General features: G+C 50.1%; 1 protein-coding gene across 1 annotated transcript; it reads left to right on the top strand.

Moving 5' to 3' along the window:
• The first annotated feature begins 4,048 nt into the window (after positions 1–4,048).
• CYSLTR1 (cysteinyl leukotriene receptor 1) lies at positions 4,049–11,620 on the top strand. Its single transcript, XM_074600313.1, has 2 exons — positions 4,049–4,075; positions 8,462–11,620. The coding sequence occupies exon 2, from the start codon at positions 8,508–8,510 to the stop codon at positions 9,543–9,545; it is 1,038 nt and encodes a 345-aa protein (XP_074456414.1). The 5' UTR covers positions 4,049–4,075; positions 8,462–8,507; the 3' UTR covers positions 9,546–11,620.
• Positions 11,621–14,455: the final 2,835 nt, after the last annotated feature.

Genomic DNA, 14,455 nt, shown 5'->3' with positions numbered 1-14,455 from the left:
AAAGGAGGAGGAATAACAAAACTAAGTAGCAAAAAGCGGAAGGAATAGCAAAAAAAGGTACCAAAAAAAGCAGAAGGAATGGCAGAATGAAGTAATACCAGTATGTGCACCACAACTAAAGAACTGGCTTCACTCCATAGGAGATTGCAGGCGATGCAATGGGTTGCCCAGTCTTGGAGGCTCTTGGACCTCCATCCTTGTATGTCTCCAAGACCGGGTGGGGTAAAGCCCCGAGCAACTTGGCCTGACCTGGTTTGAGCAGGAGGTTGGACTAGAGACCTCCTGAGGTCCCCTCTTGCCTGAATTATCGCATGATATGGCTGTTTCTAATAGCTGCCAAGTGGATCTTGGAGATGGGCAGGCTTTTCTGTGCACAGGGTAGGTGAGGAAGGCAGGGAAGGCTCTCAGGAGAGGCAGATGGATGAGGTGTACTTACTTATCCCACACCTTCACTGTCCATAGAGACTGGTGCAAAAGAGGAACTACCGCCTCCACCGCACCATGGCTTTGTCTGAAGTGCCAGTCTGCACATTTTGGGTGTGCTCAGGTGCCAAGGACCCACAACGAATGTGCAAATTGCTGGGTTCAACAGGACAAAAACCTTCTGGGACACACCAGGGTGGAAAAGACGCAAGCAAAAGAGGAAGAAAAGAAGACCTGGCTTTGCAGGTGGAGGAAGCAGGCACAGCTGCAATGCTCGGCACTGCAAAACCTCCAGGTGGGTCTGTAATTCCAGTGCCAGGTGGACAAGGGCTTTGTCATTATACTCAGCCCATCTCTAAGCCTTTGCTTTCCCTACGTGATGTAAAACAGTGAAGAAGGGAGGGTAAGAGCATGGTGAACAGCAGCTTGCAGTGGCTGAGGGCAGTGACACTTAAATAAAATGCACAAGTACAAAACCAAAACCAAAACCGTGCAGCCCAGGCAGAACCTGCCATAACACAGTCTCCAAAGAGACCGTCATCCGCGTACCTCCTACGAGAGCAGACTCCAGTGTCCTGTTGATCTTATTTGTGGTTCATTCCTAGAGAGCAATAATGAGTAGACATAGTGCTTAGAGATATGGGTTAGTGATGGTTTTGGTCAGAGTTAGGTTGATGGTTGGACTCCATGATCTGAAAGGTCCCTTCCAATCTGGGCAATTCGATGATTCTGTGATTCTGTGACATAGTGGCAATTATTTTGTTCTAAGCCATTTATTCAAAAGGTTGGAGGTGGCAAAATGTGTAATCAGGTGCTCTCCAGCAGCCTTCCCCCAGCAGCCGCTCAGCTCTGCACCCTTCCAGCTCTCCCAGCACAGCCACCTCCCGACCTCAGCGCTGTCCCAGCGTCACACTCGGCCCTTTGCACCCACATGCCTCTGGGTTGCGCATGCTGGCTCCATTCTCTGCCCCAGGCCAAGGCTCTGGCTTTCACCCAGCAGGCGCTGACCGGGGATCTAGTGAGAAAAGGAGGGTTTGGGAAGCCCCGGACGTCACTGCCCAACTATCTGTGTGGGTTTTTCAAATGTTATCACCCGCTGTTGTGCCAGAACTGAAGATGTAGAAGCCACCTACAAGAAAGCAAAGAGCTGGAAGAACGTCATGAGCGATGCTTGCACCGAACCCTTCCCTCGGGAAAGAGCCAGGAGCCCGTGCTGACTCCCACAGAGGGGCAGCGGGGTCCGAGGGGCTCGCGTGGGAGACAGGGCTGGAAATAACCGCTCTCCCTCTCCCCGCATGCCTTTCCCCCCCGTCTGCCCCATCTCCGCCCAGCCCCTCACGCTGTGGTGGGATGCCGCCCGTGCCGAATGGGGAGAGCAAGCCCTATGGCGGGAAGGTTTCCTTCCTACGCCGAGCACTCCTAAATAGCAGCGTGGGAGTTCCCGCTGAGCAGAAAATGGGCCGTGGACAGGAGCAGCCTCGGAGACCCTCACATGGCGACAGGGACAGGCAGGTGGTGCCGTGGGAACAGGAGGACATGGAGAGATGTATGCCCCATCAGCAGAGATCACAGTTTTGGTTTGTTTTGGTGCCTGCCACTTTTGGAAGTTAATCCTTAATTCTGAGGAAGACGTATTTACTCATCATGTTATTTCCCACGAGAAGCTAAAGCTTAAGTTACTACCAGAGGTCCGCTGGGATCACAAGGAAGAAAATCACCTTTCTGGATCCCAGATGAGTGTCAGAGCTATTCTTGGACAACCTCAGTGTCCCTGTGTGACTCTTCTGTTCCAAGGAAGGGCTGTCAGAGAGCTGTGTCCCTCCTGGTCCCCCTCACGGACGCGGGGGCTGCAGGGCTGACGCTGATGCAGAGACATCCCAAACAGCTCTGCTGGTGTCAAGATCACCCCAGATGTACCTTTGGGAACCTCGATTCTGAGAAGGCAGGGTGATGCCACCGCTTCCAGGACAGCACAGGGCCAAAGTTTGCCCCTGAGTGCAGGAAAAATCTCTTTTGGTTCATACGTTGGTCCAGTGCAACTACGAGTCAGCACAGAGCACATTTGCCCGTGATCTCCAATTTTTAAAGAGGTGATCAGCAGAGCGCTTGGAGGCTCATCAGCATGTGGATGGGGGCGTTTCAGGAGCTGAGGTGAAAAGATCTGCCTCCACCAGGGCAATTTCTCAGTGCATAGTAACTAGCCGAGCACGCCAGGGGTTTCACTGGGGCATTCACTGGGGCACCATCCTGTCCTGCTGCTGATGTGCACACAAGGTTGCCCCATCTGCACTTGCCTCTCCTGTGATGCTGTCAAGCTGCCACTGTTTCCCAGTCGTGTGCTTCACCACGTTGGATCCCATCTGGGGGGACCGTGCAGCCAGCCTGTCCTCACCCACCTAGAGAGCACCTACGTCTGTGGAAGCTCCAAAACCAGCCATCAGAATGGAGCTGGAGCAGAAAAAAATGGCTCAAATTCCACCAAGTGGTCAACCAACCATGCAGCACCGCATAAAAGCCGTGGCGATGAACGTATCTTTTCAGCAGGAGCGCCTGGGGTCACAGCTTACACCACCCACTCATTGAAAAGGCTTTATCTGGGGACACCAGCACCCTGGGAACAAGGCTGTATTGGGGGGCACCAGCACCAGATGGGTCTCAGGAACCAGGAATGCAGATGAGAGAGGCTGAGGGAGGTGATTCCCCCTCTCTACTCCGCTCTCGTGAGACCCCACCTGGAGTACTGCGTCCAGCTCTGGAGTCCTCAGCACAGGAAGGACATGGACCTGTTGGAGCAGGTCCAGAGGAGGTCAAGAAGATGCTGGGAGGGCTGGAGCCCCTCTGTTGGAAGGACAGGCTGAGAGAGCTGGGGGGGTTCAGCCTGGAGAAGAGAAGGCTTCAGGGAGACCTTAGAGCCCCTGCCAGAACCTAAAGGGGCTACAGGAAAGGTGGGGAGAGACTCTGGATCAGGAGGTGGAGCGATAGGATGAGGGGGAATGGTTTTAAACTGAGAGAGGGTGGATTTAGATGAGACATGAGGAAGAAGTTCTTTGCTGTGAGGGTGGTGAGCCCCTGGCCCAGGTTGCCCAGAGAAGCTGTGGCTGCGCCATCCCTGGAGGGGTTCAAGGCCAGGTTGGACGGGGCTTGGAGCAACCTGGGCTGGTGGGAGGTGTCCCTGCCCAGGGCAGGGGGTGGCACTGGATGATGTTTAAGGTCCCTTCCAACCCAAACCATTCTACAATTCTGTGAGGATGGAGGTTCTTCATGGCGAGTCACCCCCGCAGGGCTACCTTAGATGCTACCGCAGGTGCAAACTGGAGACATCCCCGCCCTAGACAAACACATCTCCAGGATGTGGAGAACACATCTCCAGGAGGCAGCAGCTCTGCAGCAGCCGGGAGAAAACGAAAACCCGCCGGTTCCCCCAGCGCCTCCCCGACCTCCCGCCCTGGGGACGGGCGCTCCGGGCGCAGACCAGCGCCCCCCCGAAGGAAGCGGGGAGGGGGCGGCCGGGGGTCCTGCGGGGCCGGGGGTGTCCCGGGGCGGGGGATCCCGCCGGGGGCCGGGCCGGGGGCGGGTCGGGGGCGGGGAGCGCCCTGCCTTAAAGGCGGTGGCGGGGCCGTGCGGGCAGAGCTCGGCGTCCGGTTCGGCGGCGGTGAGTCTTCACCGGGGTCTCCTGGGGACGGGACGGGACGGGACTCCTCGATGGCTGCAGGGGGTGATGCGGGCGTGGGGAGCCCCGCGGGCGGCGGCGTGGCCGCAGGGGACGGGACGGGACGGGACGGGACGGGACGGGACAGCCGCTGGCCGGGCTCCGCTCCCGGTGCCCGCGGGAGCCGCGATGTCCCGGCCGCAGGGAGCCGTTTGCAGCCGGGCTAAATGCCCACGGAGCTCGGTTATAGCGCTCCCTACTAACGAAACCGAGTCGTTCATTAGCGTCTGCTGCTTGCTTCGATTATTCGTTCTGTTCCTCTTTCTGAGACAGAGCTCTCCCCCCCCCCCCCCCCCCCCCCCCCGCAGAAGGGAGTTTGCGTTTGCAAAGCGCGTTCGGTGTTTCGAGGCAGTTCCTGTGTCTCTTCCACCAAACACTAAATACAGCCCGTGTCAGCGCTCAGACAGTGATGCCTCACGTCTGGGCTTCAAATGACAGCATCTTCTTTGGTGGTATCCTCTTTGATTGTGTAATTAATATAATCTGTTTATGACCAACCTACTCATGACCAACTATAAATCTATCTGTGTTGCACGAGGCATGCAGAATAGAAGTCGTTTAGGGGTTTGCATAGTTTGGGATGCTTTTCTCGGCCAACCGTCGCTGCGCCCTCTCACTTGTGTACATTCCTAATGATCTGAATTCACCAGCACGTAAACAAGTGGTTCCATGAACCACGGCTATATAAATAAAAAGTGGCAGGAGTGATATTTGTCTTCAGTTCATGATGAAAACCTGGTCTAAAGCCTCAGCAAGGAAATGGGGTTCTGTGGGGTTTTTTGGTTTTTACAGATAGATTTCTAGGTGTGAAGCTCTCTTATACTTTAGCAGTCCAATATTCTAATCATCAGTTTTGCTTTTGGTTGCAAAAGGTATTTTAAATTATGTTTAGAAATACGATAGATACCACATCTCGGTTGTCTTTTAGACAGCCTTGCATGGTTGTCCTCTATCTGCAAATGTCTTTAAGAATAGCAGCTGAAAGACTGAAATTTAGTCCCCAAAGGAGTCAGAAAGTTTCTAATCCAGCTCAATACCACTTAAGAAGTGTGATAAATACACATAGAGATTAAATAAGGAAGTTTGTCTAATGAGCAAATGATGGGCTGAGACGTTTATCAGTATCTCTTGGTTCTCTCTCAGGCAGGATAGCTAAACTGGCAGGAGGGGAGAGAAATCCGCGGTGGCAGGAGGGTGACAGTACCTTCTGCAGACACCCATGGCTCATGCCCTCTCCAAAGGCATGTGGGAACCTGACCCAAAATATGCTGTTGGGAGACACGGGTTCTGCCCGGCTCCTGTGCGTGTCTCCCATCTGCAGCCTCCTCCCTTCCCGGAGCCTTACATCCCATTACTGCTTTTAGCCAAAACAACTCTGTTTATCCACTGGGTTGGCCACGCAGCCCAGTTTCTCCCATTTTCTCCTCATTCTTCCTACTCCTCATAAGTGCCCGGAGGTGCAGGCAGATGGAAAAAGCCTCAACGTGCAAAAGATCGTTCCAGTCTCTTAATCTCAAACATCCTGATTGTGTTTGTTTGGTTTTTTGAATGTCTGAGAAAGAACTGATATACGATGCCTTGGTAAATTGAGCAATTTTATCCATATGAGTTTTCATGAGATAATCGAGCCGCTCATCTCAATGTGTTCGTACAGCGCGTAGCATGGTTTTGCTCGGCAGGTCTGCTTGCTAGGCACTAACCCAGCGATAAGAGTAACGGTACCGAGGGCTTCATCACCTGCGTCGTATTTTCTTGACAGATAATAACAAGGAATAGGAATTATACAGCTTTTTCCAGAGAATATTGCACTACCTGCCCCTCCCAAACAATTGGTTAAAATCAGACCAATGTTACCGCAAACTTAATTTTAGCCCTATCTTAGAGATTTTTCAAACATTACTGGGGCGATGCTCTTTTTATAACTTGAACCTCAAGTTTGGAATGAAGACCTCAGGCAAACGAGGGTGCCAGCCATGAGGGCTGGAGGCCGGATCTCTTGGCATCTCCCATGGGATGCAGGACTCGGTCTCCTCTCCACCGTCCCACTGGGACGGCAGCTCCCCGTTGCTGGCTGGTCCTTGCAGAGAGGGGGTGGCTGGGGCCACAAGAGGCTGGTGTGGGTGATCTCTGCTGTTCAGACCCATGCTGGGCCATCCACCGCGAGAAGCCCAGACTCATCCAGGCTGGGGCTGAGGTCTGGATTCTGCCACCCCCAGAACCAGGCTGCCGAGAGGTGGCATTTGTGGGGCAAGGAGAGGGCATGGCTGCAAACTCACTGCCTCTCTCGGATTAACAAGTTATTAGCAATGAGTGTTTCTAGATGAGCTTCGTTTACACAAGTGAAAGTGAGATGTAAGTGATGATGGAGGTTTAGACTGGATATTTGGAAAAAATTTTACACTGCAAGGGTTGTCAAGCATTGGAACAGGCTGCCCAGGGAAGCGGTTGAGTCTCCGACCCTGGAGGTGTTTCAAAGCCGGGTAGACACAGAGCTGAGAGATATGGGTTAGTGATGGTTTTGGTCAGAGTTAGGTTGAGGGTTGGACTCGATGATCTGAAAGGTCCCTTCCAACCTGGGCGATTCTATGTACAATGTACCGATCTACGCCTTCTGACAGAGCCAAGTAGAGCTATGTTGAGTCTTGGCTGCCTCTTCTGGCCAAAGACATTCGTGCAGTCGAACTGTCGGTGGCTCACACACCCCTCTGTGTCCACAAATAGCCCAAGGGGAAAAAATATCCTCTCTTGTGTCAGGTTTTGCCTCGCGTCTTGTCTGTGCCGCCTCGCTGATATCGGTGAGCTTTAATGTGTTTTGTGCATTGCAGATAATAAAAGGATTGTTTTAAGAGTACAAACTCCCAAATAGCTGAAACTCGACTGAAACCTGGAAGCCTTGAGCATCCCAGTGTGGTTCGGAATTTCCAGGAGATCCTAGAGAGAGAGACACTCTACTTTAATGCTGCCAAACTAGTTTTATGGATGAAAATATGTACCATTTAACATCAGGCTTGAGCACATACATGGTGTGGGTTCTTATAACCGATCTTGTCCCCGCTGTTGCTTTCATCACTGCTTTTCTTAAGTCCTGTTATTTCAGCCTGCACGTATCCTGCAGTTCTAATTGTTGGGGTTTTTCATGGTCTCAGACTGCAAGTGAGATTCTGTGTCTGAACCATTAGAAATTGAAAATGAATGGGGAAAAATATGTACGTGTGTGTATTTCTCTTGCTTTACTTTAGGCCAACCCAAATCAAGAGTGTCGTGTCTCACTGCACTCAAATGAATACTTAAAGGACATGATAAAATGTCACAAAAAAACTGGCTGAGCGGATCTGAAAGCCCTCCCTGGCTGCAGGATCTGCCTGCTCTGGAGAGTCCCAGACCTGCTATTGTAAATTAAAGCAGTATGCAAAAGCAAACCCAAGAAGAAGCCCTTTGCTAGGGAGTTACCTCGATAGTGCAGATGTTGCCAGACCGAGAGGTTTGTTCTCCTTGACATGAGCCCCCCTGCAGCCCCCTCCCTCCCTCCACCGGTGCTGCCTCTGCCCGGGCAATGCCAGGGCAGCTGGAGCCTCTGCTGCAGCCATCCTTCCCGTTGGTCAGATACGATAGGCGAGATCTTATCCAAAGCTAGGAATTACATATATTTATTAACAAAGCAAGTTTAAAAAATGGTGCTACCTGCGATGTGAGCAGAGGAGAGCAATGCAGAGTTTGGGGAGCTGACAAATGTCTGGTTGGGCACTGAGCAGCCTCTGGCTTGGAACCGTCTTTCACCTTCAATGCAAAGGATTTGGGTTTTTTAATTATTTTTTTTTTTAAACAGCTTTTCTTTACTGTTTCAGAGACCTTCTGGCAGACTTTCTCCTGCAGTGACCCATCCCTACGCAGGCAGGCGTGGAGGGAGGCAGGGTTTACCAGGCGATGTGGAGAAAGGCTGAAGAGTCATCAGAGACCAGATTGGGTCTTTATATTTTAAATTGTGCTCTCGCCAACTTCATCATTTCCCTCTGCTGTTTTAATTAGTAGCTACCTTAGCTTGCGAGGAGTAAGAGCTTGTTGGTAATTCGGTGGAAGAAGGATGCCACCAGGAATCGAGGGCTTATGAAAATTTGACTGTCATCTTCGCCTCACCAGTTGTCGGTACCAGGTTAAGAACGGTGGACATAGCGGATGGTTATAGTAACACGGATCCGTGCAGACCCACATCCCTTCCTAGCTGTTCTCTCCTGTACAAGAGAGATGATAGATTTTTTCCTCCTATTTAATAATGGCATTTCACTTTTGTGTGCTGCTTTACATGACTCATCTGAGGTTTTTCATCCTTAGGCCTGACATTCATTGCTGGGTGGAATCGGTGCCTCAGCCAGGCAACATGACGGCGCCGTTTGACAACTTGTCATGCCATCACTCCATCGACGACTTCCGAAACCGAATCTACTCCACGCTCTACTCCATGATCAGCATTATGGGCTTTGTTGGCAACGGCGTTGTGCTGTATGTCCTCATAAAAACATACCGGCAGAAGACAGCCTTCCAGGTGTACATGCTGAACCTTGCCGTCTCCGATTTCCTCTGCGTGTGCACCCTGCCCCTGCGTGTCATCTACTACGTGCACAAAGGGAACTGGTTCTTCAGTGACTTCCTATGCAGGATCAGCTCGTACGCCTTGTACGTCAACCTGTATTGCAGCATTTTTTTCATGACTGCGATGAGCTTCTTCCGTTGCATAGCCATTGTTTTTCCAGTCCAGCACATCAATTTGGTAACGGAGAAGAAGGCTAAATTTGTCTGCATCGGCATCTGGATTTTTGTCACACTGACCAGCGCTCCCTTTCTGCAAAATGGGACTTACCAACATGGCAACAAGACCAAGTGCTTTGAACCCCCAGAAAACACTGAGAAGAAAACTCTAGTCGTGATCCTGGATTTTATTGCCTTATTTGTGGGTTTCATTTTCCCCTTTATTGTCATAACTATCTGCTACACCATGATCATAAGGACCTTACTGAAAAATTCCTTGAAGAAGAACCAGGCTAACCGCAAAAAAGCTGTCTGGATGATCATCATCGTGACGGCCACCTTCCTGGTGAGCTTCACCCCGTACCACATTCTGCGTACGGTCCACCTCCACATGCTGTGGCTGAAGAACACCAGCTGTGAGGACACCATATACCTACAGAAATCGGTTGTGGTAACGCTCCCCTTGGCAGCTTCCAACTGCTGCTTTGACCCACTTCTCTATTTCTTCTCAGGGGGCAACTTTCGGAAGAGACTTACCACGTTTAGGAAGGCTTCTTCCTCCAGCTTAACACAAGCCTTCAGGAAGAAGTTCTCCATAAAAGAGACAAATGAGGAACCCTTTGGAGAAAGCCATAGGGAGAATGGGAAGGCAGCCGCGGCCCCTTCATAAGGAGGCTAGACCTTCCCCTAAGATCTCAGATGGGCAACAGAGATCTCAGAACTCTCCCAGAAGACATGATGGAGGCTTGCAAGCCTTCATCGCAGTTAGATATGTAATAACAGTGGATGGTCCCTGATTTTTATGCTACTCGGTGGTACAGCTGCTGCCTCTTCACCAGGAGCAAGCACTGCTTGGACACGCACAGCCACTTAGCACGGAGGAGCCACCTCCAGCCAGCACCAGAAAACTGTTGATCTGATGATAAACTCACATAAACAAACTCTTCAAAGCGTGCATTCGGGGATTTGCTTCATTTCACAACTCTACAAAGAGCATTAATTCTCCGAGCCAGTGGGAAATGTAAACACAGCGTTTGCTGGACGCGGTGCTCAAGGAACTGCTGACAAATAACGAGGGCAGAGTTTTCACTGAATCTTCAAACAGCCACTAAATTATTTACACAGCAGAGGCCAGGATAATTCCTGCCCTGCTCCCAGCTGCGTCTGCTTTGGATTTCAGCTTTCAAGATAATTATGGGTGTAAGACTTGCAGGGTTGATGCCTGGGTCTGCAAATCCAGGAACTTGGGCTTGAGCCCCTCTCCCACCCCCAACAAGCAGCTCTTCAGACACGCTCTTGTGGGCAGCTGATCTGCCCACAGTTTCTGAATTTCTAGAAAAATCTTTTCTGTGGGGGAGCAGTTTTAAAATTGCAGTATCCTAATGTGCATCTGAAAGTTACTTCAATGGGACTGGTCCTGGAAGCGACGGCTGCAGGACCCAGATTATCACTCCAGTTCTTCAGGAGATTTTTACCTAAAAGGAGAGCTCTGGGTGCTCAGAGCCTAGCGCAGGATCGGGCCTGCCTTTCTGAACTATTGACCAAGGTTTTTTAAACTAATAATAATAAAAAAGAAAATAATGCAGAAGCCCTCTTTAAAAATAGCTATATGTGATCCTGTTCAAGGGGGTACACCTTGCAGAAAAGGGGCAACCCAAGGCGCTTGGAAAGAGCTCGAGGAAGACCTGGAGATCAAGAGTCTGGGTGCAGATGAGACATGGGTGAATCTTGTTCTGAGTACAGTTGGGTGAAAAAACCCTGGTTGGGCTATGTTTCTTATGTAAAGAAGAACTTCAAAATCTCGGACAGAAGGAAACGTTCCTGCGCTTTTCCAGCGAACCCGCGGAAAAGTAGCACTGTCTGCCTTTTGCTGGAGCAAAGCCCAGCCCGAGATGCACGATACATCAAGACAGAAATAGAAATTCTGGCAGGATTAAGACTCTTAGTTGGGAAAGGGGTTGATAAGTGAATAGCACGCATGTTTTGATATGGTATTTATGAAGTTACTTGATGCTATCTTAAATAAAGAAAACCGTTTTAACGCTGTAGAATAAGAGTGAGCAAAAGGAGTTGGGCTTGGGGACGGGGGTCTGCTTGAGAAATTATCTTTACCGATACACGGAAGAGTGTAAGTTCGCTCTTTATATCACAGCCTGCCTATCCCTGGGGCAGCAAAAGGCACTTAAAAGCAAATTCACCTGCAGATCACTTTATGGATGTGAATTTTCAATAAGATCCAAAGGCCCTTTAGAAAATTTTAAGGATCTGTAAAGTGGAAGAGGGCTGAAAGCTGCTCACGTAGAGGAGTGTCACAGTTCCCCCCTAAACCCGCAGGAGGGCAGAGCTTATAGGTCAACGATGTAACTGTAAACTGCTTTGAGAAAGTCTGTAGGAGGAGTGCTGGCTAAAACTTCTTTTCGCGGGTTAGTGTTGAGTGTTACAGCTGTGTCTCAAAGCATTAAAGGCATTGTGCAACTGTAAATAGAAATTATCCTGGAAAACCAAGTTTCAGAATATGTAAAAATAATACACACGTTCCCAATTTCTAAAATACTGTACAGTAAAGCTATATATATATGTGTGTGTTGAAAAGCATTTTTATTGTACTAGAGGGTTTTTTTTTCCTTTTTCCTTTTTTTGTTTTTTAATGAAACAATGGTTATGTCAGTGGTTTTTGTGCAATAGGAAAGATCATTCAAAAAGATTGCTAAAAATTAAATTAAAACGTTGCAAGTTAAATTTTAACAGTTAAGGTTTTCTGTGTCTTATTTCAAAGTCTCTGCACACTGACTCTTCTTCCCTACGATCCCTTTTTATCTACACACAGCACTGGCGTGTAATTTTCATGTAATAGTAGTTTATAATGATACAAACTTAGTCAGAGCAGCAGAGAAGTTGCTGAGGGCAGCACCTGGAGTGGGCTGAGATGTTGGGCGACTCGCTGGCCCAGCTGGGCTTGATCCAGCCAAACTGGCCTTTGCTGTAGCCCAGCTTCCCTGGACTCAGGTCCTGTTGGAGCCAAACCTCTTCTGATGGCAACTGGGGTCTTGCAGAGGTGAAGCACCCCAACAAATGGCACCTGGGACCTCGATAAATCTGTATTGGCAGGCAGAAAATGCTTGCAAGGCCCTTGGAGAGAAGCGATGCTTTTGGTGAGTACGATACGCTTGGGTGTCTTGCGTGGTCACGTATCACTCGGGTTCCCGCACAGAAAAGTCTGCAGAGAATGATGTTTCCTACCTGGCTTTTCTCAAAATAGGTGCGGGATCTGCGGTGTGTTAATTAGCTGTAAAGCCCCAGCCTGTACCCGTGAGGAGGGAGCTTTTGCCGTCGGCTCAGAAGAAACGCAGCTCCAGGCGAGCTTCACCCCACGAGACGCGGAAAAGTGCCATCCTGGCAGCGAATGCTCATCAAGTCTTGCTCAGGAATAGGCACCTGGAGAGAAATACCTGCCAAGGAACAGGACCCGTTACTGTCATGAGGTGAGTTAGAAATTGCGGCGTTTCTATGGGCTGTAAAAAAAAATAAATACCGACAGGAGTTGGGAAGAGGGATGAAGTGCCACCGCAGGGCTGTGGCAGTGTCAGAAATGCCTAAAAAAGGAAAGTGAGGTGCTGGTTTCTTGCTTGAAATTGGACTTTTTTCTGCTGCGATTTACAGTACAATAGTGTCCCCTAGTGCTGAGTTAGTCCTGGAGTTATTGCCCGTTGCCTGATGAGGTTTCTTCCTTCTTTTTTGAGACAGTCCGGTCCCAGCTCCTCACCAGTAACGTTGTCCTGTTTCCTCTGCCGTTGCTCACGCTCCGTTCCCCCTCTCCCACCCCCGTCCCCATTTTATTTCATAATCTTTGGGGTTTCACCCCCGTCTCCATCCTGGTTTTCCCTGTCTTCCTGGAGGGATGCTCAGGCTGGGATGGAGCCAGCCGCAGAAGGGGGTCCATGTCCATCCCCATATGGCCACCGGTCCCAGCCTCGGGATGCCGAGGGTCCCTCCTCCAGCCCCGGGCTCCAACAGCACCGTCCGCCTTGGCTAAAAAAAATGCTCTTTCTCTGTGGAATGGCTGTCCTGGCACAGAGCTCACACCTGCAAAGTTTTCACTGGAAGCTGATGGTAACTACAACCCATCGGCTTCGCATCGTCACCACAGATGTCCCATCTTTTTGCCCTTCATTTGTCTGGAAAGGTTATTTCAGATAAAAACCAGAATAGCTCCGAAAGAAACCGGTACCCAAGACAGGCTCCTCGCTGTACCGTTTGCTTGATGTATGGCAATAAAATGGCTTTGCCTGTCTCCTACCAAAAGAAAACAAGCCGTCCCCTTCGCACGGAGACTGCCCTGCTCCGAGGAGTCCCTCGGTAAGGGAACCTGGTGCCAACAGAGGAATATCCCAACGGAGGAGGGGAGGAATCGGCAACGGCTGTCGGTGCTGACGAGCCGGGCGATGCCTTGTGCCAGCCTCTCACTTCGGCACTGCCGGCTTTGGCGAACAGTTCTAACGCCATGGGTAAATTAGGCAGCGGCGTTCGTGCCTGTGACGCGGTATCGCTTCTGTTTGCTCAAAGATGGAAAAATAACTGGAGCGTCATAAACACTCCCAAAAGAGCTGCCCTGCCACCTCTGACTCTGCCTGGCTGTGGGCACGTTGCCAGGCCTAAGCATTCAAAAACCTAGAATTAAGCGTTCGAAATCGTCGCCTCTCTAATATTGTTTTGGCTCTGTCTTCCTGCTGTTCAGTGCCTGTGCCTGTAGGGTGCAAGCAGGTAACATCTTCAGGCTTTGCTCTGCAATCTCTGCAACTAGAAATAAGCGCCTTTTTTTTTTTTTTTTTTTTTTTTTTTTTTTTTTCCTTCCCCGACCCCCAAAGGAAACTGAGAGTGGAAACTTCTACTCTAGCCCTCTGATTTTAGCCAGCATAAGTCAAGCCACTAAGAAAGTCTACTTAGGGCTAGCGTGTGTGTGCATTGCAACCTGTTTAAATTACACACGGGGCTCAGGGTGGCATTGTCTTCCATGTGCTAAGGTATGAAATGATTACTATTATATTTACTGTAAAAAAAGGAAAAAAAAAAAAAGTGCTTTAACCTACTCTTCTCACCGTTGGGTTTTACAACCGTGGAGGTGCTGTATCCGCTGAGCAGCACTCGGGGCGTGATGCCTCACCAGGCAAAAAGCAAGTGATGCTTCAAGTCAGCCAGTGCCCACTCCCCTCAACAGCCCTTGCCGGGGCGGAGGGTTCACCCCCATATGGAGGGGGGAAAAATCTGACCTAAACTTAAGCCTATAGCCCGTAATAGTACGTACGACCTGCAGGTGTGAGCATAAGCAAGGGCTGAGGCTGCGAGGAGGCCGATTCCTTATTCTCCTTTCACAGTTTCAGTATACAAACCATACATACAAGAATAGAATATAGGTTTCTTTTAAAAAAACAAGGGGATCTGAGTCTTTTCCCAGTGGGTTGAAAAGGCACCACCAGCTTCTTACAGCACGAAGTGGAACAAAAGGTTTAAATACAAGAGAGAAAAATCTGCATCATGTGTTGATCGAGGCAGTAATCTTTTTCGGCCCGGGGGATTACAGTG

The sequence above is a fragment of the Larus michahellis genome, chromosome 9 (genome assembly GCF_964199755.1).
Source record: "Larus michahellis chromosome 9, bLarMic1.1, whole genome shotgun sequence".
NCBI lineage: Eukaryota > Metazoa > Chordata > Aves > Charadriiformes > Laridae > Larus > Larus michahellis.
This window is presented reverse-complemented; position numbering and strand designations above follow the sequence as displayed.

What these genes read in the sequence shown, in the direction of transcription:
- CYSLTR1 (XM_074600313.1), top strand. Translation starts at nt 8,508, where the DNA reads ATGACGGCGCCGTTTGACAACTTGTCATGCCATCACTCCATCGACGAC.